At 48.9% G+C, this 27476-nt stretch overlaps 2 protein-coding genes across 3 annotated transcripts; one reads left to right on the top strand and one right to left on the bottom strand.

Moving 5' to 3' along the window:
* Positions 1-26: 26 nt before the first annotated feature.
* Positions 27-6763, bottom strand: LOC309798992 (uncharacterized protein C1orf50). 2 transcript variants are annotated; one of them, XM_082611921.1, is made up of 5 exons: positions 6649-6763; positions 6414-6529; positions 1369-1455; positions 724-855; positions 27-345 (listed from the first exon to the last, which is right to left on the bottom strand). In XM_082611921.1, exons 1-5 carry the CDS (start codon positions 6725-6727, stop codon positions 124-126), a joined length of 636 nt encoding a protein of 211 aa, XP_082468047.1. In that variant the 5' UTR covers positions 6728-6763; the 3' UTR covers positions 27-123. The 2 variants fall into 2 exon arrangements, with proteins under 2 accessions (XP_082468047.1, XP_082468048.1); XM_082611922.1 differs by having other exon boundaries at positions 6658-6763.
* Positions 6764-7020: 257 nt separating this feature from the next.
* On the top strand, positions 7021-26004 carry P3H1 (prolyl 3-hydroxylase 1). Its single transcript, XM_082614564.1, has 15 exons — positions 7021-7540; positions 12269-12421; positions 13753-13942; positions 14156-14287; positions 15132-15271; positions 19613-19702; positions 20008-20060; positions 20241-20362; positions 22042-22169; positions 22336-22431; positions 22869-23019; positions 24139-24256; positions 24638-24713; positions 24978-25118; positions 25532-26004. Exons 1-15 carry the CDS (start codon positions 7076-7078, stop codon positions 25685-25687), a joined length of 2211 nt encoding a protein of 736 aa, XP_082470690.1. The 5' UTR covers positions 7021-7075; the 3' UTR covers positions 25688-26004.
* The last annotated feature ends 1472 nt before the right edge of the window (positions 26005-27476 follow it).

Below are 27476 nucleotides of genomic sequence, written 5' to 3'. Positions count from 1 at the left end.
ACGACAGCATTTACATTCACACGGGACCACCTTCAAAGAAGTTCATGATTCCCCTACATGCCCTCGATTCTCACGCCACCTCCCATCAAGGCAGAGATTGGGGCAAGAAGGAGGTGACAGGTCCTAGTCATGACAGCCTCTGTCAGAGTCCACTCTGGAAGTGGAAGTGAAGCCCTGGAAGCTGGGTTCAGTGCTTGGAGGCAGAGCCACTGGCTGGCTTAGCAACTTGTTCACGATGCTGATTTTAGCATCCTGCTTCTCAGCGTCCTCATACGGAGTCCAGGACAAGTCGTGCTGTAGCTTGTAGGCACCAAGGAAGTCATGTGGACAACCTGTCCCCCATTCCTAGAGAAGGCAAAGGAGTCAGTTCTGATCAGGGCAGGAGATAAAGAAACTGAGCTCATGTCCTAATTCTACCACAATTTTCTTTTTTAGCTTTTCACTCCAGACCAGTCAGAATCATTCTTAGAAACCATTACATTACACATCAGATACCTCCCTTAACAGAGATAATGACTGTGAAATAATTTAAGCACATGCATATTTTTCAGAGTCATGTCTGGGCTCATGCCACCTCCAGTTTTCTAGAAAACCACTTCCCAACCCCTGTGCCTACATTTTCTCACACACACCACACCACACACACACACACACACAAACAACACACCCAAGAATTTCTCAAAGACAAGAGTAGATTTTTGTGCAAAAATTAAATGTTCTGACCTTTGGAGAAATAATCGAAAAATACCGCTGACCACTCTCCCGTTTATAAAGGTAGTAAATGTTGCCAGGTTTTTTCACTATATTACAAGCTACATGGTGCAAGTCAGCATCTCTGCGAGCATCCTCCAATACCTAAGAACCGCAGAGATGTAACCAATTAGGTATTAGGTAACAGGCACTCATACTCAATGACCATCCCACACAAAATCTGGAAACCGTTCGATGCCTAGGGTCTTGCTCCCCCACAGCAGTGAATCATGACTGAGATCCAGATGATACTGAAGAGAAAAATTATACAATGTTACGCTACTATGGTGTAAAAATGCCTTTAGGAAAATTGTATTTCAAAACGTTGAGTGTTACTGGCTTTTGAATGTTTTTTACATTTCCTTCCAATTTTTCTGTGGTCAGTACATTTCTTTTATAACTGAAAACATAGTTTCCCCTCAAAATGCTTTATCTCACTGAGCTTTCTCCCAGTGAAAACACTTATACTTAACCTCTTGGGCTTATTCCATTTTACTCAACACTTCTATATTTCTAGGACGTACTGAAACAAGTAAGTTACAACGATTATAAGCAAGTTCAGTCAATTCTATGAACTAAGCAAAGAAAATGAACGCTTATCTAAAAGCCACTACTTACCTTCCTGGCTTGTTCTTGCAAATGTTCGATTTGCTCGGCTATGACTGTCAGCTTGTTGGTGGCATTTGCTCTGACAAATTCATTAGCCTAAGGTGAGAAAAAAACTGAACTGTGGGTCAAAAAAAGGATAAGGCTTCTACGATGTTCTTATTTAGATCCCAATGTAATGTTAACATCTTTGCTTATGCCTAAAATACTCTTCCCATTCTCACCATTCCCCCATGAACGCCCACTCATCCCAAGGCCCAGCTCAAACAGTACTGCTTACAAAAAGCCAATGCTGACACGACCCACATCACAGAAATAAGTGCTCCTTTTCTATCTCCCAAAGCGTCTACCTTGTTCACTCTAGATTCTAGTCACACTCAAAGTTTTCAGTCTTCCAACATGCCCTGCTCTCTCTTGCTTCCAAATAATATGGACTATGCCCTCTCCTCCACCCAATGTTTCCTTCTTGCTCTTTTGCCTGACTGACCCCACTTATTCCTCAGGTCTCCATTTTTTTTCCTCACATTTAAACATTTCTGAAATCAGGGATGGGTTTTACAATGAAAATCCAAAGACACTTGTGGTATGCCTCTTATCACCTGCTATACAGGAACCTAACTATATATAGAAAGAATCTGTTAATCTGACCATTACCTCAGTTGAATTATTTACATCACACTTAATTATATTTTAACTTATATTTGCATTCCTAATTGTTACTTAAAATGTATTTTTAGAAGACTGCACTATGATGTAGACCTGAAACAATTATAATATACACAGAGGACTGTCTGCCATGTGCTAGGAAATTCAACTGAAGGCACTGGAAATTGCTTAAAATAAATAACTTTCAAAACTAGGAGAGACAGGTGTGACCAATTCATGTATTGGGAAGGATTATCACTCAGACATCAGAAATCCATCAGAAACTTCCAGATTACTTTTCACAAAAAGCTGATTAACTTTTTTTTTTTTTTTTTTTTTGGCCACACTGCACAACTTGCAGGATCTCAGTTCCCTGACCAGGGATTGAACCCGCGCCCTGACAGCGAAAGTGCAGAGTTCTGACCACTGGACCACCAGGGAATTCCCCCCAAAACTGGTTAACTTCTAGTGGTATACAATTAAGTTAAGGAAAAGAAAGTAAGAGGTTAAATTTGAACTAAGAAATATTAAGAGAATTTGCTGGTTAGTTGTGGAAGCTTAAGGTAAAGGTCAGGTATAAGCCATGTTACGAGTGAATACAAACAACTGAGTAAGCTGAGTCAAGCCTCTATCTGTTCCACGAATATACACTTAGCAATTACTGTGTGTCAGACACCATGCTAGGCACTGCACACACTGGCAAACATGAGAAAGAGGTCCCTGCCTTCGTTAAGATTACAGTCTAATGCAACTATCCTTTAGAATATGAAACAAGTCACATATGTAATTTAAAATTTTCTAGTAGCCCTGTTAAAAGTAAAAATAAATAAGTAAAATTAATTCTAATAATATACAGAATTCCCTGGCAGTCCAGTGGTTTGCACTCGGCACTTTCACTGCGGTGGCCCAGGTTCAATCTCTGGTCAGGGAACTAAGATTCTGCAAGCTGCATGGCGCAGCCAAAAAAGAAGAAGAAAAAAAATCTAATATTTTATTTAACCTATCAAAAAAATTATCATTTCAACATGTAATCAATATAAAAATTGTTAAGAGATATTTTACATTTCATATTAAGTGTATATCTTATATTCACAGCACCTATCAATTTGGATGCTAAATTTTCATTGGAAAAACTTGATCTCTACTGAGACTTCATAAAATTTAGTTGAAAGAGTTGAATTACATATTCAAATATTTCCAAGTATACTTAAAAGTTTCCAGTAATTGAATCAATTACCAGGTTTTAAAATTTAAATTAATTAAAATTGTTACAGGGAAGAACAGAATCTGACTCCATGTTGAATCTGTTTCTTTTACTTTAACCTTTGCTTTTCACTGCTTTTGTTACTATAATCACTAAAATGATGCTGTCTATAGCATAAGCATACATAATGGCCTGCCTCAGGAACCCTGCCCCTCTGCCTGAATGTTAAACTAAAATGCTTTTGTTCTGCTCACAAGGAGACATTCTGACCCTGCCCACCTGTGAATGGCTGCAAAAAAGAAGAAATTAACACATCCCCTCCCCAAAACTAGCCAAGCCAGGAGATATTCTGCAAGACGTATGGCCTCTTTACTTCCTCACCTCTTCCCTCTCTCTGTTCTATAAATGAAATTGGCAACCAGACCCCGATAAGATGGCACTATAGGACATTAGTCTGCCAGCTTCTCGGACGCCCCGCTTTCCGAATAACGTCACTATTCCTTGCCTCAACACCTCGTCTCCTGATTTATTGGCCTGTTGTACAGTGAGCAGAGCAAGCTTGGGCTTGGTAACAAATTCACATTAAAATTTAAAACTCAGTTTCTCAGCTGCACTTAACCACACATTCCAAGGCTCAACAGCCATATGAAGCTAGTGGCTACCATACTGCATAGCACCGCCCTGGGGAGTGATACAGACACCAAAAAGAAAGATAATTAGTGTTGTATGTACTTGGAACAATGATGCACTATTATGAAGGAAATAACCGTAATTACATGCTAGAAGCAGATCAAAGATAACGAAATGAAGCAACTGGTTTAATAACAGGGAGTGGTGAGGACTGCAGGAATTAGAATGCACGTGTAGTCAAGAGGCATTCAAATTCAATTTAATAATACTGTCATTTGGAATGGGGTGGGGTATAGCCTTCTAAAGATAAGAAGGCCAGGGCTTCCCTGGTGGCACAGTGGTTGAGAGTCCGCCTGCCGATGCAGGGGACACGGGTTCGTGCCCTGGTCCGGGAAGATCCCACATACCGCAGAGCGGCTAGGCCCGTGAGCCATGGCCGCTGAGCCTGTGCGTCCGGAGCCTGTGCTCCACAACGGGAGAGGCCACAACAGTGAGAGGCCCACGTAACCGCAAAAAAAAAAAAAAAAAAGAAGGCCTTACTGAGGATGTGACATTTGACTTGGGTCTGAAGGAAAGGAAAGGGCCAGCCATGCAAAAAACCAGAGAAGCAGCTTCCAGGCATTTCTAAGGCCAGTGCAGCTTAAGAGTAGTTAGTGAGGGGAGGTGTAAAAAAGAGTGCAGGGACCAGATCATGTAAGGCTTTATGGCCCTTGACACAAGAATTTGCATTTTGTTCCAAGGACAATAAGGCACCTTATGGCCAAGGAGAGAATAGGTGGTTCCTAGAGCTAGGATAGTTCTGGGTTAGGAGTGGCCTTACAGTAAATCTCCTTTCTCTTAAGGGGGCAACAAATCTGTCACTTGTGCACAAATGAGCCTAATTAAAACAGAAGTGAGAGAAAGAGTACCAATAATGATAAGCACAAACTCTGGCCCTAATCACTCTGAGGCCCTTTGCATATTGTCTCATTTAATTCTCATAACACCTTATGAAGTTGGAGACGATGAACTCCAACTTCACTTTCTCATTTTAGGAATTAGACTCAGAGAGGTGAAGCAACCTGTCCAAGGTTTCATAGCTAATAAATGGCAGTTAAAGATTTCAACACAGATCAGTCTGATTCCAAATTTCATGCCTTAAAACCAGGGTTCCCGAGCTTTCACACACGAATGCCTAAATGGCATGTTAAGAAGTCAGTCCTCCTAGAAAGTACATTTCAGTACACAGATTGAAATATGCTTGATTCTCTTTATCTCCATAGCGTTTTTTCTTCAGCTTCTCAAAGACTAATACTGGAAAAATGGAAGCAGCACAATAATGCATCCTCTGTATTTCACTAGATTGATTATAGGCTAAAGGACAAAAACCGTGTTCCTTCTTTCTTTGTTTCAGGCCATTGTAATACACATAATGGTCACTCAGTAACCCACTGAAAATGTTTTGCCTAAGATCTGACTTTGGGAGCCTCCCTCCCAATAGGTGATCTGATTAAAAAGACACATAATGTTCTCCTAATCCATAAAAGTTATACCTTGCTTCCCACCTCTCTAGAAAAGAGAAAGCACATGATTTGAATCAAAGGAGCTTTCCTAAGCATTTGAAAATTTCTTAATTAAAACAAACAAAACTGAAGTAGAGATGTACATGTAAGGGAATTTGAGCATATTATTAAATTTTTTTCGAGCAAAATGAAGGCCTTTGACCATAACCAAGGCCAAATGTGATCGTGTATACAAGGACAAGGGGGATAGCATAAGCTTTAAAGTAGCAAGGCCCTGTACCTGTACATATCAAAGAGGGTTCTACAACTGGACGTCTTGGTAAGAAAGATTAGATGAAATCTGGTTTTTCAAGGAATTTAGATCTAGGAGCTCTCCTAGTTCACACCCTGCACTTTATAGATAAAGAAGTTGAGATCCAGAAAAAAGTAATTTATCTCAAGTCACAATGCAAGTTAATATCAAAACTGAGATTAAAACGCATGTGTCCAAACTCCCAGTGTTATTTCTGTTACGTCATATTTCCTCCTTATTTTACTTCTTTTGGCAATCAATGTCTAAGCACTGGGCTTGGGAATACTGTGTCCAGTGAATGAAGACAGAGGGCAAAACTTAGAGTCCCCGACCTTCTAAAAGATGTTAAGCTCTACAAGTCCTCAGGTCAGAAGTAAAGATCTTAGGGAAGCAGTTTAAAGTAAGCGGGCTATGCATCCCTGCAGAACTGCGTTAGAGTGATCTTGAAAGGTCCCTGGAAACTTCCCTTCACGTGTCAAATAGGAAGAATAACTGTACTGCCTACCTGACAGGGCTGTCCTAAGGCCCAAATGAAATCATGAATATTTAAAGTACTGTGCAAACCTTCCCATGAAGGGAGATTATGGGCACTCAATTTGCAGCTGAAGGGGTCTTTGGTTGGTCTCAGAAGATCAGTTGGAGTCAGGCCACCGACTCGCCATGACCATCAGTTTTCCCTGCGTATAAAATGGAGACGAGAACAAATGCTACCCCACACTAAGTGGTTTGGAGGACCAAACGTGCACGAAGCTGGTCATTTACTTCCCCAGCCGCGCCTCCTCACCTTCTGCACCTGCTCTGCGAGCGCCACGAGGTCTAAGGGGTCTCCGACCCGGTGGGTGTGGTAGGGGCTCACCAGGGCCAGGCCGCCGGGGGTCGGGGTGAGCTCCACCAGGGCTCCTGCGACACACACCCAGGAACACAGGCCGTGAGCACCCGCCCTCGGCCTCCCGCGGAGCCCGGCAGACTAGCTACTCCGGGAGGGCTTCTTTTCCCCACCTGACTCCCGCCCCGCCTACCTCCCAAACCTGCCGCCGACAGAACTCCTTGGTTTTCTATGACTCCCTGGGTCGTCCCGGGCGTTGCACCGTCTTCCATGACAGCACCTGCCTCTCCCTACTACCCGGGCAGCGCGAGGCTGCAGAGCATGCGCAAAAAGGCCCATGGGCGGAGCTTCCGTGTTCCCTGGCCATTGGGCGTCGGAGCTGCCCGGAGCTCGGAGGTGTGGCTGCGGCTGACGCTCCTGGTTCCGCTGAGGGGCGGGGTCCAGGCTGGGGGAAGGCCAAAGAGGCGGTGCAGCCTCCTGGGCGTGTGCTGCCGGGCTTAGGAGGCGGGGCTTCACTCGGGGCGGGGCTTCACTCCGGGGCGGGGATTCCCGGGGGTGGGACTCGGGCCTCCCTGGCCTCCCTGGCCGGTGACCAGCGGTCCCGTTAGGTCTGAGCGGCCATGGCGGCGCGCTCGTTGAGGCTGCTGACCACATTGCTGGTGGTCGCCACCGCTGCCTGCCGGGCCGAGGCGGAGTCCGAGGCGGAATGGGACATGACGGCGCCTGATCTGCTCTTCGCGGAGGGGACCGCGGCCTATGCTCGCGGTGACTGGGCCGGGGTGGTTCTGAGCATGGAGCGGGCGTTGCGTTCGCGGGCCGCCCTGCGCGCCCTTCGCCTGCGCTGCCGCACCCGGTGTGCCGCCGACCTCCCATGGGAGCTGGACCCGGACTCGCCCCCCAGCCTGGCGCAGGCCTCGGGCGCCGCCGCCCTGCACGACCTACGCTTCTTCGGGGGCTTGCTGCGCCGCGCCGCTTGCCTGCGCCGCTGTCTCGGGCCGTCGGCCACCCACTCGCTCAGCGAGGAGCTGGAATTAGAGTTCAGCAAGCGGAGCCCCTACAACTACCTACAGGTCGCCTACTTCAAGGTGCAGATCTGCCTGGGCCCCGGGGCGGCCGGGGTCCTTCTGGGTGTGGTTGGCCCGGGGGAACCTGGGGGGCCAAGGAAGTGCTCACGGAGAGGGAAAGTGGCGTCTTGGCCAGGGAGCTCTTCCCGGATCTAGGGAGAGCAGAGACCCTGCCGGGAGACCATCCTCGCCTGTTCGCATAGGCAGATGGTTACCCCAAAGATCCAGCCGGGGTTAAGGCACAGACCAAGCAAAACTTGGTCTTGTGTTCCCCGAGAGGCCTCTTAGAGGGAACTACAGCGGCAGCTTGGGTCTCTGATCCTAATTTTGTTGTAAGTTACCGAGTGAGAAGCTAAGACCTTTCTATAGTATCTTCCTTCCGGTTCGCTTTTCAGTGATGCTTTTCCTGCTGCCCTAGTGCAGCAGCTTTCTTTCAGGACATGAGGTTGCCACGTCGCCAGTAGAGGCTGTCTGGCCCCTCCCTGTAAGGGACCCTCTGGCTGGTCGGTCAGGTTTCCAAAGAAAATGAGTACTTTTAGGAATTCCAGAGTGCCTTAAGTCCAAGTGTATACATAGATTTGGAGTGCTTCTGATTTATGATAATGAGAGCCAACACATACTTTCAGGCACTATTAAGTACTTTGCGTTTATTAATTCATTTGCCCAGATCCTGGCGATATCCTGTAAAGTAAGTGCTGTTATTAGCCCATTTTGTTGGGGAAAAAAGGAAGAAGGAGGGACTTCCCTGGTGGTGCAGTGGTTAAGAATCTGCCTGCCAATGCAGGGGACATGGGTTCGTTTCCTGGTCCGGGCAGATCCCACATGCCGCGGAGCAACTAAGCCCGTGCACCACAACTACTGAGCCTGCATGCCACAACTACTGAAGCCCGCGTGCCTAGAGCCCGTGCTCCGCAACAAGAGAAGCCACTGCAATGAGAAGCCTGCGTACTGCAACGAACAGTAGCCCCCGCTAGCTGCAACTAGAGAAAGCCCGTGGGCAGCAATGAAGACCCAATGCAGCCAAAAATTAAATAATCAATTAATTAATTAATTTTTTTAAAAAGGAAGAAGGAGCTGTGCCGGGTATCTGTTATATCCATAGTTTAACAGACCTTCAATTCAACCTAAAGAGAGACTTAGAAAATCTTGGGGACCTCAAATTTCCACCTTTCCACAAGCATTATGCTTACACAGTTCTGGTCCATTCCTCCCAGTTTCCCAGAAGAGTGCTGGACTTGAAACCAAAATAACTGGGCTATGTCTTTGGTCATGTCACTTAACAGCACTTTTTAAAATTCTTTGACATTTATTGAATACTTACTACAACCCAGTTCTTGTACAGGTAATTAAAATGCTTGACTTTATATTTTTTTGTGTTACCTTGCTTTGCTGTTAAGAGTCACTTTAGTAGTAAGGGCTACTGAAAGGGTATGTACATCCAGCTGTGGGAACACAAAGGAGGAGGAATCTAGCTTTGTGTCAGAGAAGTTAGACTTGAAAGAAGAGGTGACATTTGAAGCTGATCTCAAATATTGTTAGAGGAGAGGAAGGATGACCATTCACAATAGAGTGGGGCCAGACTGGGAAGAGAATTCTGCAGGCTTCAAGGAGCCATCATCAGAACTGGGCTGTAGAATGCTAATTCTGGAAGCCATGTGACGTAGGCCTTGGGAGAAGGAGAAAGTGGTGGCAGGGTGAACCATTAGGAGATGACTTCAGTTGTCCACATAAGAGAAAGTCGTGGCAGGGTGAACCATTAGGAGATGACTTCAGTTGTCCACATAAGAAAAAGAAATGAGGTGCATCGTGCTTAGAGGGTAAAGAAGGGCTGGGGGTGGGTTGAGGGGTGTGGAGATGGAGAACGGCGAGAGCAGTGCTGAAAGATATGGGAGAGAGAATCAATCCATAAAAGGGACAGACTTGAGAGAATTTCTAATTTTATAATTAAGGCAGCTGAGGTACAGAGATGGGGATTGTTGACCGTGGGTCACCTAGCTGTTTGGGGGCCACAGCCAGGGCTGACTTCTTGTTTAGTGTGCATTTACTAGTACTGATGATCAGAAAAGAAAAAATATTTTTCTTAGCATATTGCTAATGTGCTAGGATTTACATTTATTGAGCTAACATTTATTTATTTATTTGTTTAAAAAGGGAACGCTATTTATTTTTTTATTTTTTTGGCTGTGTTGGGTCTTCGTTTCTGTACGAGGGCTTTCTCTAGTTGGGGCGAGCGGGGACCACTCTTCATCGCGGTGTGCGGGCCTCTCACTGTTGCGGCCTCTCTTGTTGCGGAGCACAAGCTCCAGGTGCACAGGCTCAGTAATTGTGGCTCACGGGCCTAGTTGCTCCGTGGCATGTGGGATCTTCCCAGACCAGGGCTCAAACCCGTGTCCCCTGCATTGGCAGGCAGATTCTCAACCACTGCACCACCAGGGAAGCCCAAGCTAACATTTATTAAGCACTTAATATGTGCCCAGAACCGTGTGTTAGAAGCTGGATATATATCATCTCAGTTAACTTTCCCAGCAATCCTGTGAGGTAGTGAGTACTATCTCCAGATAACCGATTAGAGAACTGAGTTTAGAGAGTAAACTTTAACTTGCCTAAAGCCCCAACAAGTGAATAATTAAACCTACCTTTGTCACCAGTCTGACACCACACCCATGTAATTAATCATTAGATCATCAGTGATTTTTTTTTTCAGGTAAAAATCATGTTTTCCTTTTAGTTGACACCGTTTCCTCTCTCGGGTGCTACTTTGGTAATGATGAGGTCCCCACCTCTCAAGAACATTGCATCTGAACAGGCTGAGACAGAGCCAGTGTGAACACAGACCCCAAGCCAGGGCTTTTGGAATAACAAGAACAGAAAACAACAGCCTTTCTCTTCACTTACAAAGGGAGTCACTCAGAGGGTCCAAAGCTCTGTTTCCCAAATGTAGAAAACCTGGAGCTCAATGCAAACTGGAAACCAAAATATATCAGAAATGAAGCATAGTGCTTCATCAAATACTCAAGGGCTGATCATCTTGCCCCTTCTACAAGGAACGGCCCCACTCCAGCACTTTTAAAGGAAGATGTTTTGTTTCTATTTCACTTTCCAACTGGGTATAAAATCTACTAAAAGGGATACAATGAATCAGAATAAATCAGCTCGCTCTCAGATAATGATTTTTGGTTGCTGAGATTATTCAGCATGTTATTTCAAAGTGGCAAAATTCAGGACAATCTGAGAAGAGAATTCAGAAGTGGCAGCTACATTCACTGTTAGGTTCATGTGAGATACACATACATACAACCCATTTTTCAGTGTATATGTCAAGGGGCCAAGACCCCTGATCAGCACAATACGTTATTTTGTACATTACACGCACAGAACAACAGAGGGAGAGACACTTCCTTGGAGAGGTTCATACGCTCTGAAGGAGACTGGAGCCCAGCGCCCCAGGCCTTCTTAGCTGGACCCCTTCCGTTCTTTGGTCGCAGCGACCTCAGAAGCAGCCGATTCCTCTAATCGATCTGCTGGCTTCTCCTTCTCATCCTCCTCCTGGGGATAGAGGTACGGGTACTTCTGCATGCACTCCTGCATGGCCTGGAACTGGTCTACACAGTCCGACCCCTTGACATCCTCTGTGCTGCAGTGGAAGCAGGAAAAGGCCGCCTTGAACTGTTCCCCACACGGGCCGCTGGCCGTGCCCCCAAGGCACAGGCAGTTCCAGCTGAGGTCTCCGTTGGGCAGGATCCGTCAATGCTCCTCTTACGGGTCATTGGGGTTGTCGGCCACCAGCTCCGCGTTGCTTGGAGTTTCATGGTCTTCTTTGGTCACAAATATGATTCGATCCTTCACTTCCTGCCGGCAGTAGGCCACATTGCAGCCCAGCACTCCAACCTCACGGCGATTGTGGCGGTGGCCTCACGCCGTGACCCCTCCGCTGCCAGGCAGGCGGCTTGGAGACCCGCGTGGACCCACCTAGTGATTTATTTTGGATTCTGCACATGAAGCTGTATAATTTTGATATGCTGGAGTCCATTGCTATGGGCATGATTGTGACCTGTAGCACATTTCCCCCCCTCAGATTTCTGTATAGCCACTTGTTTTAACCTCATGAGCCCTGGGCTTTGAAATGTCAGAAGATGCCATGTCTGGATTTTGTATAGGATCTTAAGGCTTTTCAGCCACCCACCCTTTCCCTGAATGTGTCAAAAACACATACGCAGGGAGAAAAAAATATATATATATACACATTATATATATATATTTATATTTATATTTATTTAATTATTTATTATTTTCCCCCTAGGCAACTTCTTCGGCATGGGCTAATTGTTAACTGCTGTTTCTCCCCTACCCCTTAATCCTTGACTCCTTAGACTTTCTTCAGCTTAGTTGCCACATCCGAATCTCGAGAGTATATTACTTAGGCAGTCAGTCTTCCATAGCATTCCCCCTACAATACCACCTTTGTTTTAGAATAGAATGTTTACACTTCTGAAGCATTGCCTCCTGTAATTTGAGGAATCCCTAATGCTGATTTGGGAAATAGCTGAAAACCTGCCCAGGGCCCCGTGCTTCTAATCTCTGGTATGTAGTTCCTGCAATAGGTGTGTTTTCTGGGCTTGGCAGGGGCTGAGGCACACTGAGTGGAAGGCTCAGGAAGGCGGGGATTTCCTGTTTACTGTGAACTGCACATTTGGACACAAACCATCAAGGTTTGGATGTGACAACCATGTTCTTGTTCTTCACCCTTAGATAAACAAGTTGGAGAAAGCCGTAGCAGCAGCTCATACATTCTTCGTGGGCAATCCTGAGCACATGGAGATGCGCCAGAACCTGGACTATTACCAAACCATGTCTGGGGTGAAGGAAGCCGACTTCAAGGATCTTGAGGCCAAACCCCATATGGTGAAAACAAAAAACAAACAAAAAATGCTATCGCTCTTTCTTTTTATTGTAGTGACATTCACTAGGGTTGCTTTCTGATTACAGAAGTAATGTATGTTCATTGTACAACATTAGAAAAATGCAAATACGTAAAAAACAGAAAGTAATCATCTATAATAGTGCCACCTTCAGAAAACCAGTAGTTGATATTTTGGCCTATTTTTTAAGTCTTCAGTATTTCTAATTTTTAAACCTAATTTGGCATCATATTGTGTATGTATTTTTCATCATCCCTTTTGAACTAACATATGATGCTGATGCGTCTTTTCTCATGTCTTCAAATTTTCTTTGAAAACACAATTTTTAGTGGCTGCAAGACAATCCGTCTTATGCACACATCGTATTCATTTACTTGTCAAATTTTTTTGGTCACGTAGGTTTTTGCTTTTCACTACAGTGAGTGGTACAGTATTCCTCAATGTTCTTATTCTATTTATTTAGCAGGAAAAGTCTGTGTCCCATAAGACGTATTGTCTATGATGACATAGCATTTTTAAAAAATATTTATTTATTTGGCTGTGCCGGGTCTTAGTTATGGCCTGCGGGGAATCTTCGTTGCAGCACACGAGATCTTTAGTTGCCACAGGTGGGATCTAGTTCCCTGACCAGGGATTGAACCTGGGCCCCCTGCATTGGGAGCACAGAGCCTTAGCCACTGGACCACCAGGGAAGTCCCAATATAGCATCTTCATAAAGGGCATATGTTGTAGTTTAGAAATAGGCATATTAGAAACAACGTCAAAATGACTTTTAAAAGTAAACTGTGTACATCTAGTACATTATACAACTCTACACAGTTTGGGTTTTTTTCTTTTTTTTTCTTTTTTAGTGATTCTGTGACAAATGAAAATGGTTATTGTCCGCAAGAAGGGAGCCATGTCCCACAGAGAGCAGAAGCAAAGTCTGTAATCAGCTGCAGCAGCCCAAATCAGTCCTTACTGCTAGAAAGATTGCTTTCATCACCTCAAACCACATTCTGATAGCTGAGTTACTTTTTTTAATTAAATTTTTATTTTGAAAACTTTCAGCCCTACAAAAAAAGTGCAAGAAAATGACAGTGAATTCCCATATATCTTTCAAGTAGATTGAGTTAAATGTTTTCAAATTTCAAAAGAAAGTCAGATGTAAAGACTAAGTAAAGACCGTTTCCAGCAGGCTTTCTTTGTGTAGCAGCCACCCTTTCCATCCGTAACCTGAGAGGGCTATGGGGATGCCCGTGGAGGTGGCCGTGGGCAAGGAGGGAGGGCTCTCCACAGTCTGCCCTGCATCTGAGTACCCCTTCCTCCCAGTAGCACGAGTTTCGGCTGGGAGTGCGCCTCTACTCTGAGGAGCAGCTGCAGGAAGCCGTGCCCCACCTGGAGACCGCGCTGCGGGAGTACTTCGTGGCAGACGAGGAGTGCCGTGCCCTCTGTGAAGGGCCCTATGACTACGACGGCTACAACTACCTGGAGTACAACGCTGACCTCTTCCAGGCCATCACAGGTGCGGGTCCCAAACCCAGCTCTCGGCCAGGCCTCTGGGTTCTGAGGGCAACAACGTGATTCTGCAGACGTAGCATCTTCAGCCTCATTCCTGAATCTCTTAAATCTGGGAATCTGACTGAAAATTGCTTCCACTTGAATTTGTTCATCTTAAGCAGCATTTGAATCCTGGAAATTGACCTTATGGTTCTTCCCCCTCCTCGATTCCTTTCAGACCATTACGTCCAGGTCCTCAGCTGTAAGCAGAACTGTGTCACGGAGCTTGCTTCCCACCCAAGTCGAGAGAAGCCCTTTGAAGACTTCCTCCCATCACATTATAATTATCTGCAGTTTGCCTACTATAACAGTAAGGCTTCCCTTCTCTTTCTCAGCTGCTTTTCACTAAGCCAAAAGCAAGGAAGGCAGGGATTATGGCCACTGTGCTTCTTCAGGCTGTATGGTTTCTCTCTTCGGCTCTGGCAGGCACCATGCCAGGTGATCCCTGAATACCTTGTTACAAGCCACCTTCCAAGAAGCAGTACCAGCAGCCTGAAAAACTGGGGGAGGGAGACTCTAGGACCTCACCCTCTGGTCCCCTCTATAACATTTATAATCTCATTTTGCACCTGAGTTAAGTTATAGTAAAGGCAAGGGTGTGCTTCCATTTAAACCAGCTCACAGGGCATTTCCCCGCCCTTCTCCCTCACGTAGCACTGATGCTCTGGGGTGGGGTGCGGGGGCTGTCAATATCCAGAAAAGCAACAAGTCAGCGGGTCTTTACTGAGTCCCCACTGTGTGCTAAGCATTACAGCATATTCAAGAATATACACTTTTATGGTTGAGGAGACCAACACATATCAACAAGAACTCTGCCAAAGAGACAATCTGCTATTGTAATCTTCCTTTCTCTTCTGAAAATCCATAGGGAAAAAAAGGTAGGAAGACGGGAATATTCCTGAAATTGGTCTAATGATTGGGAATATTAGGGCCAATGTTTGAATGGCTTGCAGACACGGAGCACCTTAAAAATCAATCGTATATTCTATAATTTATTCTGTAATTTCTCCTGCCAAATCAGGCAGTCGTGTTATGTAGCTGGTGCCACCTTGCCATGTCATCATTGCCTTGAGCTGTGCTGTGACTGAACACTAGGCGGTTCATGGTACCCAGGATTCGACGCTTTCTTCTCAGCCATTTTTTCCCCTTTGCAGTTGGGAATTACACACAGGCCATTGAATGTGCCAAGACCTTTCTCCTCTTCTTCCCCAATGATGAGGTGATGAGCCAGAATCTGGCCTACTACACAGCCATGCTTGGAGAAGAACAAGCCAGATCCATCGGCCCCCGTGAGGTGAGAGACTTGCATTACTTTGGGCGGCTGCCGGCTGAACCCAGACCAGAAAGCAGAGAGTGGGGTAGAGGAGAAGGAGCCGGGGCTGCTCGGGCAGTGAGGGGAGGGGGGGCAGGTTGCCTGGGTGGGTGTGAGTGCACAGAAAGCGAAGAATAAGCCAGAACCTTAATTAGCACAATCTGGGCCCAGAAGTCTGTTCTCCGAGTCGGCAGGGAAAAGCAGAACTGCGAAGCAGCCATGTTCTTTCCCTTTTTCAGCACCTCCACTTTGAGACTTGACTTGGCCAAGATTTATCATTTTCTCCTTCCTGCTACATTTTTTTTCACTCACCTCTTTTCTGCCTCTGTTTTCTTCCCCGCCCCCGCTCCTTTCTGACATTGTTCTATCTCTCCCTATTTCAGCATTATACCCATCTCACTCCAAAACAAGGAAAAAAATCTATGTAATAGAAAGACTAAAACGAAAGGCACTGAAGTGAAAGCAGGCCCACACCTGCACTGCCGGGGGGACTGCACTTTGTGCTTGTTCATTTAACAATGGCTATTTCTGGAATTATGGGTGATTTTTGTGTTTTGCTCCTTTATATTTTCTAAATTCCCTGCAGTGAATGGGTATCATTTTTGTATTAAAAACATGAAAAGTTCTCTGTTTTTAACTTAATGAAGTTCAATACTGCAAACCTCGATATTTGTACATATGCCTTGCACAGGCCCTAGATCCTCTCCTTCTTGAGCCCAGAACAATGAGGTGGATTTGAAGTCACTAATCTGGACTCAAGTCCTGGCTCCTCCACTTACTAGCTATGTGATTTTTGACACATCATGTGGAATCTTAGTCATGCTGCACTGCCCTTCTGAGTCATTTTCTCCTCCTGTAAAATAGGATTATGGTTCTTGCTCTGTCTTCAACACAGGACGAGTGTGAGGGTCAAATGAGATAGTGAGCCGACAGATGCTGTACAAAGTGTTGTGTGGACAGGTAGCATCACAGGGGTCTTGCTGATGGTACACAAGTAGCAGGTGGCGGGTTTTCTTACCTCTAACTTCAGCCACCTCCTGAGAGGGGGTGGCTTGTCACTGTGGCCCTCAATCACTTGTGTCCTGCTGGCCTCTCCAAAACCCAATCTTACAGTCTGTAAAAATAGCTGTAACTTTGGATCAGTTTTTCCTTTTGTCAAAGATAGATAGCTACAGTTACTCTAGAGGCCCCTCAGTTGTGTATGCAACAAGTCTATTGGACACATGTAGAGGGTGAGAAAGCAGGCACACCCCTGGGCTGTTGGTAGGGCTGCAAACTGTACTGTTCATTTACCCAGCGATCTGACTGCCGGGGATTCACCCTTGGCTGTACTACACAAGCGTGCAAAGGTAAATGTGCACAGATGTGCATCAGAAGTCCACCGCTAAAAGCAAAAAACTGGAAACAAGCTCAATGCTATCAATTTGGGGAACTGGTTAAATAAAATTGGCACGTTCATTCAGTGACGTACAAGATAACCATTATGTTGCTTGAGTAGATTCCTACGCACCAATATGAAATTGTCTCCATGATGTAATTTTAGGTAAAGAAAAAGAAGACATAGAACTGTAGTGGTATTCTATTTACATTTTTTGGTAATACATATATATATTTTTAAGTTTTTTAACTTTCTGCACAGATTGGTAAGAAACTGTCCATCGGGATTAACCACCCCCCGACCCCAGGCCTGGGCCTGTGGGTCAGGGGCTGGGCGGGGGAGGACTGAACATTTCTATTTATGTCTATCGATACTCTGGGGGTTTCTTTTAGCTACATTTGTACTACTTTCATGTCTTTTTGAATGCCATCGAAAACCGCCTTGGAAAGGTGTACAATCCAAGATTTGTGAAATGCTGCGGTGAATATCATAGTAGAGGGGTCAGTGAGCTAGAGTGGGAGCACGGAGGAAAAGTAAGCAACGGGTGGGTCCGGGAAGGCTTCACAAGAGGCAGTGGTGTTGACAATTGGTTTTAAAAGCGTTCAGTAGGTGAACGAGTCAGAGAAGGGCCTTTTAGATGGAGAACAGCATATGCAAACCACCTGGACAACAGTCCCATGTGAATGGAAGATGCTGCTGGGGAATTGCAGGCAATGAGGCCCGGGAGGGTCAGAGTTTTGAGGGGTCTTGAGTGCCTCTCCAGGACCTTGGACCCTACTGTGTGAGGCAGGCAGTGGTGAGCCCTCAAAGGGTTTGAAGCAGCCTGACGAGATGTGATGGGGCAGGGCTCAGAATGGGAAGTGCCGGAGGCCGTCACGGTGCAGAGAGAGCCGCCGAGGCCTGAGTGAGGCGGCGGTGGTGGTGGGGGGGGGGCTGGAGGAGGGGAGCTGACCAGGTGGAGGGGAGAGGTGGGACTGGCGGTGAGGCAGGGGGTTCATGCCTCCCTCCTCTCCGTGTCTAATTAGGCACCACATTCCCAGCCTGGGAGACACATGCACGGCGCTGGCCGCGGGGCACACGGGTGACAGGATTCCGTCCTCACAGCCTCCTGCCCTGCCTGCACTCCAGCCCAGGGTGGCTCATTTTTCCTCTGTTCACTGGGAGAAGCAGGTAGATGATGCGGCAGTAACAGACCTCCCATTCTGGTTGTGTGGCGCTTACTGTGGAAAATAAGCCCCCTTCAAATGTGCGTGACATTTTATAGTTTTCAAAAATTTTTCATAGCTTTTCTTTCATTTGATTCTCATAACAACCCAGTGAGGTGGGGTCATCAACCTACCCTGAAGTTAAAAAACAGGGCTCTTCCTTCTTGGATCCACAATCCTGAGAGTCTCTAATAACCCTCCTCTTGCCACCCCCTCCCATATGGAGACTGGTTACCTTGTCGCTGTCCTCTTGGGCCGCTAGATGGTGACCGTCTGGATTTGAGATGGTGCCTCTCCTAGTCTCTTTGCTTGGTTAAGACCCCTCCCCCTGACCCTTTATAGTCATATGAGTGAGTCTGGGGCAGAAAGGGAAAATAAGTGGTCAGTCTACCGTTTCTAACTAGAACTACCCTTCTGGAAAGAAGGTAACTAACATCTGTTGAGCCCTGTCCCAGGCCAAGCACTGAGCTAGGTGGCTTATACCCATCATTGCATTTAAATCATCACAGGCACCTGTGAGGTGGGCGCTATTCTTGCCATTTTCGAGATGAGGACATTTAGGCTCCAGGAAATGAGTTAACTTGCACAACAGCCTATGGCTGCCCATGGTGACTGGAATCTCTGTTTCCCTGCTTCATTCCAGTGCCGGCACAGTTCTGACACATAGCTGATACTCAGTAAATTAGTGTTGAATAAGTAAATGGTAGAAGTGGGACTTGCTCCCTGGCAGGCTCATAGAGCAGTTGGAGAGGGTTAAAGGAGATGACACATACCTGGCTTGGTGTCCAGTACTAGGTGAGGGAGGCCAGTTATTTAAACTCCTTAGGAGAAAATTTCCATCTTCCTCTTGGGCAAATATAAGAGGTGATATAGGCCTCATTGACGCCTTTAAAGTTTTCCTTATTGCCCTCATCTTTTCTTTCAACTGATGATGTCTTCTTTTTCTTTTCCTTCCTTCTTCTGCTGCTGGGAGACTAGCAGGGCACCTAGGGAAAGATGTGACCCCAGAAGGTACTTAGTTTCCCTGCCCTGGGTAAGCCCTGCCACTGAGCACGTGTGGGAATGGCCGGATGCTGGACCCAGCTGCTCCTGCACTGGCCCAACTCCCGGGAGGGATACCGTCCACTCCAAGTCTGAGGGGAGGCAGATGGCATAGGAACAATCATGTGGGCTTTAGGACTGGAGAGACCCAGGCTTGGATGTAAGTCCCTGCTCTACCATCTCCTATAGTGTCACCTCAAACAAGTTGCATATCCCCTCTGTACCTCAGTGTCTTCGTCTGTAAAATGAGGATAATATTGTCAACCTCCAAGGTGGCTGTAAAGATTAAATGAATAACGCAGGAGTCACCTAGCACCTAGGTTTTTCTTCCCCTGCATGTTGAACTCCTGCAGAAGTCAAGAAGGAATAATTTTCCTTCCTTAAAGAGTATTTCCTGGGGGTCTTCAGGTTTTCTGTCTCAGAGATTAACGGCAGGGGAAGGAAGGGGGGCTGTTTCCCTATAAGGGAAGCCTGGCCGTGCCACCCTCAGAGGGGCTGCTTGTGTCAGGCAAGAGGAACCCTTGAGCACAGACGTGAGACTTTTGTCCCAAACGGGGGGACGGACACACTAGTGATAGTGGGAGAGGAAGCCTTGGGTCGCACGGGGGGCAGCAGTGTGGCACGCAGGGGCGGGGAGTGCGGGCTAGAGTCAGCGGCAGGGCTGAGTGCCAGGGCGTCCCTCCCACTGCGTTTTTTCAGAGTGCCCAGGAGTACCACCAGCGAAGCCTGCTGGAGAAAGAGCTGCTCTTCTTCGCTTATGACGTTTTTGGAATTCCCTTTGTTGACCCGGTGAGCCAGGGTGCAGGGAGCCAGAGTGGGGCGGGGATGCAAGGGATGGGCTGAGCTGTACACCGTGTGCCTCTGGGGAGAGGGCCGTTAGGGGGTTGAGCCAAACAGGAGATCTGCGTGGACGAGAGACGGGGAATTCTGGGCAGCCAGGTACAGGTGACTCAGTTCCAGAGACCTCGCACTTTATCTCCTGAAAGGAGGCCGGTGAGAAGGTGGATTCCCTGTAGGCCCTGGTATGTGCATCGAGACCTGGAAGATTCAGCAGGTCACCCGACACTGTTCATTTTTTCCTGCTCTGCTTCTAGGATTCATGGACTCCAGAAGAGGTGATTCCCAAGAGACTGCAAGAGAAACAGAAGTGAGGGCCTTGAAGAAACTGCATGATTGGATCAGTGTGATGAAGCACTTGAGGCTTCCTGAGCCCAGGCAGAGGCAGATGTGAACTCCTGGCAAGGGGTGGGCAGGTCCAGTCTGGGAAGCTGGGGTGGGAGCCTGGCCTGGCCCTGGAATACAGCCCTCAGACTGGCTGTGCTCACAGGTCAGAACGGGAAACAGCTGCCCGCATCTCCCAGGAGATCGGAAACCTTATGAAGGAGATTGAGACCCTCGTGGAAGAGAAGACCAAGGACTCGCTGGACGTGAACAGGCTGACCCGGGAAGGTGAGAGGACGAGCGTGGGGCCACCTCGGCTGTCATGGAGGCAGCAAGGCTGGTGGTCCCCATGTTAGCTGGGCAGCTCCCCTTAGAGAGCAGCCTCAGGATCCGAGCTGGCACGGGTCAGGGCTCACCCCCGCCGTGGCCCTTCTTCCCTCACCCACGGGGCTTCCACCTGCAAAGGGCACTGAGAATTGGCCTTTGGTTAAGAAGTAAGACTCCTGAGTCACAGCGACACTAGTTTAGTTCGCTTCAGTAAGTATTTATAGGAGAAAACTTGTCCTCTCTCCTTACCCCAAAACTGTTTTCTCCCAGCTGCCATCATTTGTCCTGTTACCAAGCCTCAAAATCTTCAGGTCTCCTTTGGTCTCCCCTTGCCCATCCCCTCCATTCCTCCGGTGGGGGGGGTTCCTGCCAATTAGGACTCTGCTCTCTTTCTCTCTCCCCAACCCTTTTCCTGTCCCATGGCCTCAGGCGTGCATCAGGCCCGCAGCCCCTCCTCTCTGCACTCGTCTTTTCTTCTCCAATCTGTCCTTGCCCCTTCCCACCTGGGGGCTCGACCAGTCTTCCAAACACAGGGACTCTGATGCCGTCCTCCCTGCCTGCCCCTTTAACCGTATGTTCTACCATTCCCCATTTATACCTTCTCTTCGTCCTTGGGCCTCTCTCTGCTCACAAGTCTTTGTTCAGGCCTATGCCTCCTCCGATACACTTTCCATCATCTCTCCCCGTGAGGCGTCTCAGATCCACCCTACAGAGCCTTTCTTAAACTCCAGGCCAGTTGGGATCCCCACCCCCATTTCTGTTGAACTTCCAGGGCACTTTGTACTTTCACAGGGTCTGCCTTGTGTCGGTCATTTGTGTAATTGTTGGAACAGGTGCTGTCTTCAGGTGTTAATCCCTTGCTTTTTCTAGCACAGTGCTTGGCACACGCCGAGGCCTCAGTAAATAATAGATAGAGTCGAATTGGGTCTCTGGTATGTCCCCAGCACAGAGAGACACCAGGAGAAATAGAAGAGAGAAAGGCTGGCCTTTACTCTACAGTTGCTTCAATTAACAAGTGCTTAATTTAATGAGATTAGCATGTTAAAGAATTTGTCCAGCATTCCTTTGTTTTCAGAGAGCTTTCACCCTGTTATTTCTCTTGATTCTCATAGTTGCCTGGGAAGTGGGTTGGGCAGATCCTCATTTTAAATAGACGATGATATGATGGTAGCTAAACTTTTAAGCATTTACTACGTGCCAAGTATCGTGCTAAACTTTTAAGTTGTCTTATTGTTCTTTACATCAAAACTTACGAGGTAGATGCTGTTTTACAGATGAGATAAGGCTCAGGGAGGTTAAGTAACTTGCCAAGGTCACACAGCTAGTACGTGGAGGATCCAGGAGTCAAACCCAGTTCTTTCTGGTCCTGAACTCATGTTTTAGGAATGTCTTTATGATGTTTCCTCAACAATGCATGAAAGACCAGGAGCCAACAGCTGTGGACCAGGACTTGGATCTCCTGCCCTTCAGCTCTAAGTTCCATCCTCTGGACCACCCTACCTTTGGAAGCGACCAAACAGGAGGTTTCTCTGGTAAACAGGAAACACCTGGAATTTCTCTTCCTTACAGCAAGGCAAGATCTGATGGAGAGTGTCTGGACACAACTGCTGCTGGATTTAGCCGGTGTTATTGCTTTGCAGGTGGCCCCCTGCTTTATGACGGTATCAGACTCACCATGACCTCCAAAGTCTTGAACGGTTCCCAGCGGGTGGTGATGGATGGTGTAATCTCTGACGATGAGTGCCGGGAGCTGCAGAGACTGACCAATGTGAGGGAACCCGGTGACCATGCCATCTCCCTAAGGGCCCAGCCTCCCCCGACTAGGTGCCTCTTAGGTGCTGAACGATTGCCTGCCCCTTGCTGCGGGCAGTCGACCACCTCTTCTTGGGCCCTCAGCTGCCTGGCTAACTCCACCTGTTTTTGGGGCCTCGTAGGCAGCAGCAACTTTAGGAGATGGCTACCGGGGTCAGACCTCCCCACACACTCCCAGCGAAAAGTTCTATGGCGTCACTGTCTTCAAGGCCCTCAAGGTAGGGTCAGTACTCTGTTCTAGAGTGTGGAGAAGGGGGAGGGGGGCGCGCAGGCTCTGGGGAGGAGTTGGAGATGGTGGTAGGAAAGGTAAAAGTGTCTGCCTGTCAGCATTCCAGCTGCCACGGAGGCAGGATGAACCATGCTGGGTGAGCTTGACTTTTGAACCATGGCTATTAGTGTAATACCAATGAGGCAAGCAAGCAAGACTGATACCCCAAGCTTGAGAGCGCTTTCTGGAGAACCGCTGTACTTCTGAGCAGGCTACTCATAAAGAGAAGTGTGAAGGCGAGGGGAGGGGGCGATGGCAGAGAGTCGTGTACGGGAAGCAGAGGGACTGGTCCTTGGCGGGCACGAGGAGCGGGGCCTGGCGCCCCTGTGGTCTCTGTTGGCCCGCAGAGGAGCATGCAGCTTAGCTGACCACTGGTCTCCTCGGCAGCTGGGACAGGAAGGGAAGGTTCCTCTGCAGAGCGCTCACCTGTACTACAACGTGACGGACAAGGTGCGGCGTGTCATGGCGTCCTACTTCCGCCTGGACAGCCCCCTGTACTTCTCCTACTCCCACCTGGTGTGCCGCACCGCCATCGAAGGTGGGCCTCCCTCAACCCCCGTGCAGCACACACCGCCCACCCAGGCACCAGCTGGATGCGGAGGACACGGAGGAGAGCAGGATATGGTCCCTTTCATCCTGCTGGGGAACCAGCGTAAACCAGTGCGATGAGTGCAGCAGAGAAAGTTCGAGTCAGTCTCCCCGGGGAGTCGGGAGGGCTTCCCAGAGGAGGTGATGAGAGCTGTGCAGGATGAATAGGAGTTGTGGAGTAGACGGGGCAGCGGGAGGACGTGGGAGCCGGAGGGAGCAGCACAAGCAGGAGTGGAGGCATCGAGCAGCCAGCAGCTGGGGGTGCTAAGAAAGTGGCCGTTTCTGGAGCGTAAGGTCAAGGGGGGACGGGGCAGCCACGTAAGACTGGTGAGGTCCTCAGAAGCCAAATTACGGAGCTCTGCATTCAAGAGTATTTTGCATTCTGTAAGTCAGTGGTTCTCAACGCTGGTATTGGGCATACAGGTGTCCTTAGGTGAATCATGATCTGCGTTGCAAGTTCTCTGCCACTAATTGTTAAATATCAAATTTCTGAGAGAACTACTTATTTTACAAGTTAGGGCAGGCTGGAGGTTGTTCATCGTTCTCTCTCCCTCTGTCACGTTCCCTTTTGCATTCCCTAGGAGGGGTGAGGCACGGCCAGTGTCCAGGAACCACGCGTGACCCACAGCCGGGTCTGTCATGCCAGAGCCTTCAGCGGCCCCTGGTGCCGATATGACACTGATGGGCAGCAGAGATTAGAGGACTTTACTCTCCCTCAGAAAGTTTGGAATTCTATCAGAATCTGGGCACACCCAAGGAATGTGCCAGACTCGCAACTGTGTGTGTCCCGTCCTCCAAGTGGGGGCCCTGGGGCCTGGGCAGCGGGAAGCCAGGAAGCCAGGAAGAGCCGGCAGGCAGTGAAGGGCTGGGTGAGGCCTTGTTTTTACTCACCGAGGTTAAGGGTTTAAGGTTAGGCTTGCTGCTATGTGTCTAAAGACTTGGAGAGCGTGGATCCAACCAGAGGAAGGGAAGCTGGTCGGCAGTGACCCCCCTGCCCTCGCATGCCAGCAGGAGAGCTGCAGTGTCCCCTGAGGTGACCCAGTGCTAACGTGTATCTCCGTGGCCGCAGAGGCACAAGCCGAGAGGAAGGACGGTAGCCATCCCGTCCACGTGGACAACTGCATCCTGAACGCTGAGGCCCTCGTGTGCATCAAGGAGCCCCCCGCCTACACCTTCCGGGACTACAGGTGCCAGCTCTGCTCTGAGGCCCCCAGGGCCCTGTGCCCTGCCCCCTCCCCCAACACATGCATGTTTGGGACCAGCTCCTCCCAGCGTCCAGGACCCTCTGGATTGGGAGTCAGATAATACGGGAATCATTACAGTGCAGTGTGAGAGTAGGACAGGGGAAGGTAGACTTGGTACAGGAGCACCCCAGGGAAGGGCATGGTGGATTCTCAGGGGCGAGGGTAGGGAGGCGGGAAGGTCAGGAGTCGTGTTCATGAGGCTTCAGAGAAGGCCCCCCCTCCTGCTGCTGGTTGGGAGCACTTGGAGATAAGGGCACTGGCGCGGTGGGTGTCTGAGGGGCGGGAAGAGGAAGTCGGTGTCGAGGTGCTCTCTGCCTTTCCCAGTGCCATTCTTTACCTGAACGCAGACTTCGACGGAGGAAACTTTTATTTCACTGAACTAGATGCCAAGACCGTGACGGTGAGTGTGCCCTTGTCCCCATCCCTGGGAGGGGAGACAAAACCTCAAGGTGCAGGGGGCAGAATGGCCAGCTGGTCTTCCTGGTGGCCAGCACTTCCCTCACCAAACCAGGGGGCTTCTGACTAGTCACCTGTTCTCTTTACCTCTGGTCTTTGGGAAGCCAGGCAGAGGAGCCATCCCCTCCTGGACCTGAATGACCCCATGTATCTTCTGAAGGCAGGTTATGGTCTCTGTCCTGTGTACCCCCCTCGTCATCCCCTTTAGGCAGAGGTGCAGCCCCAGTGCGGAAGGGCCGTGGGATTCTCTTCGGGCACGGAAAACCCACATGGAGTGAAGGCTGTCACCAGAGGGCAGCGCTGTGCCATCGCCCTGTGGTTCACTTTGGACGCCCGACACAGCGAGCGGGTGAGAGCGGTTGGGCTGCTGTGACCTGTCCCTGGCAGGGCCCTTGTTCTGCTTCCACCTTCCCCAGTCCCATTGCCGATGCTTAGACATGAAAGAAGCACTGGGCTTGGGAGTCCAGAGAGACTCCTCGCTTCGGCACTGTGTCACCGTGGTCCCCCGCCCTTCTTCCTTCCTTGGGAATGGGGCTCCAGGTGGGGGGCAGTGGGGACAATATGGGGAGTGATCCTGGGTCTTGGTCCCTCGCTGGGTACCACTTCTGCTGCCTCTGCTCAAAGAGTAGGACCTGCTGGGATTAGGATGAGCTCGGAGGCCACTGGAGAAGAGCCTTCTTGTTCTCCAGGAAGTAGCACCTGAGAGATGGTGAGTGCCTGGTCCAGAGGCCTCTCTGAACAGTCAGGGGTTTGTCCTTGCAGGACAGGGTGCAGGCGGATGACCTGGTGAAGATGCTCTTTAGCCCAGAGGAGACGGACCTCCCCCATGAGCAGCCCCAAGAAGCCCAGGAGGGGCCTCCCACGCCCGCACAGGGGTCTGTCTCCAGCAGTGAGTCAGGTCACAAGGATGAGCTCTGACAGCTCACGTGTGGACGGTGACCAGACCCACGTGGGGAACTCTGTCCTGCGCCCTGGACTGGCCAGCCTCGGGTGAGGGGCGGTGGGGAACTTAGGTCTGCCCCCCAGCTGAGGGGACTCTGCTCATAGCCGTCCACATGGTGCTACCGCTCTTGGAGTGGACATAGCAGGACGGCCCTCTCCCCCGGGCCTGACCAAGGGCTCAGGACGCAGGCCCAGAGCCACTCCGGGGGCCTGCACAGGCAGCCACGTGACAGCAATACAGTATTTAAGTGCCTGTGTAGACCACCAAAGAATAAATGATTCGTGGTTTTTTACTCGGTGGTTGGTTCAGAGTGGAAATATGCCCATCGGTCCCAGAGGTCTCACTTGATAAAAATTGCTCTGGGCAGGATGCAGTGGCAGGCATGGCGTGAAGACGCCTAGCTCTGTACCCGGCTCGGCCACTTCCTGTGCAGTCTCAGGCCAGACCCTTAACCTCAGGGACCTCAGGGTTGTCATATGTATAACGGGGACCATAATCGCTGCTCTGCCCGCCTCTGGGCAGTTGTGGGGCCCACATGCAACGCCAATGTGACAGCATTTTGTAAACTGGAACGCTCTGGGTGGATGGCAGGGATTGTTACTAATCCTTCTCTGGAAGCTAGCAGCGGTCAGCAGTGCTCTGGCATGTTGCCCCCGTGTTGGCCACATGCATCCTGCTCTGATGTCTGGCCTCAGGGTCCTTATACCTCAGGGCCTCCATGTGCAGGACAACACACACCTCTAGGAGACAGAGTAAGAGCAGACCTGGAGATTCAGCTCCTCGGGCCACAGGCCCATCTCCCTCCTGGGCTTGAGATGCAGTGGGGTCGTGAGTTGGGAACCTGCACCCTGAGAGCCCATTTATTCAATCGACCAGCATTTATTTATTGAGCACCAGCTAAGTGCTGGTGCTGGGAATATGGTGTCAAACCAAACAAGTCCCAGCCCTCATAGAGCTTCTATTTTAGTAAGGGAGACAGGTAACAAAAACATAAATGTGTGTGTGTGTGTAATCCTTTGAGGTAGAAAAGAAGGCAGATCAGGCCCTGAGGAGAAGGCAACAGCAAGGAGGCCGATGTGCTGACACAGAGCAGCCAGTGAGGTCAGGGTCCCTGGGGCCTGGTCGGCCACTGAGAGCACCTGGACTTTGACCCAGTGGGACAGGAGCCCTTGGAGGGTTTTGAGCAGGGGGGTAAGAGCATCTGACTTACATTTGAAAGGCCTCAGTGAAGAATGTATGTGGAGAATGGGCTACAAGGGCAAGAACAGAGACAAGGAGAGCAGAACGGAGGCTGCTGCAAAGACCCTGGGTGGAGATAGAGGTTGTGGATCAGGTGTTGCCAGCGAAGGCAGTGAAAAGGTCAGGTTCTGGATCTCGTTAAAGCAGAGCTGACAGGAGTTGCTGATCAGTTGGATGGTATGAGGAGGAGCAACAAGGATTCAGCCTGGGAAATTCCCCGTCGGTCCAGTGGTTGGGACTCTGTGCTTCCACTGCAGGCGGCACAGGTTCGATCCCTTCTTGGGGAACTAAGATCCTACATGCCAAGGGGCACGGCCAGAAGTAAAAATTAAAAAAAAAAAAAAAAGGATTCAGCCTAAGCAGTTGGGGAAGTGGAGCCGCCCTTTCCCATGACGGGGCAGACTGCAGGTGAGATGGTTACGGGGCGTGGAAAGCAGGAGTCTGGTTTTGCATGTGTTATGCTCAAGTTCGAGGAGCCTGTGAGACAAAAGGTTTCTGAGTTCAGGGAGAGGTGGAGGTAGGAGC

Source organism: Mesoplodon mirus (genome assembly GCF_964341445.2).
Source record: "Mesoplodon mirus genome assembly, chromosome: 3".
NCBI lineage: Eukaryota > Metazoa > Chordata > Mammalia > Artiodactyla > Ziphiidae > Mesoplodon > Mesoplodon mirus.
Note: the sequence above shows the minus strand (reverse complement) of the source record. Positions and strands in the feature narration are given on the sequence as shown.

Bases quoted from the DNA above. Each gene is read 5' to 3' on its own strand.
- LOC309798992 (XM_082611921.1), bottom strand. From the start codon at position 6,727: ATGGAAGACGGTGCAACGCCCGGGACGACCCAGGGAGTCATAGAAAAC. The intron at 856-1,368 runs GTAAGTAGTGGC...TGCGGTTCTTAG, and splicing joins TGCAAGAACAAGCCAGGAAG to GTATTGGAGGATGCTCGCAG. The intron at 346-723 runs GTCAGAACATTT...TGCCTTCTCTAG, and splicing joins TTTCGATTATTTCTCCAAAG to GAATGGGGGACAGGTTGTCC.
- P3H1 (XM_082614564.1), top strand. From the start codon at position 7,076: ATGGCGGCGCGCTCGTTGAGGCTGCTGACCACATTGCTGGTGGTCGCC. The intron at 14,288-15,131 runs GTAAGGCTTCCC...TCCCCTTTGCAG, and splicing joins GCAGTTTGCCTACTATAACA to TTGGGAATTACACACAGGCC. The intron at 22,432-22,868 runs GTAGGGTCAGTA...TCTCCTCGGCAG, and splicing joins CTGTCTTCAAGGCCCTCAAG to CTGGGACAGGAAGGGAAGGT.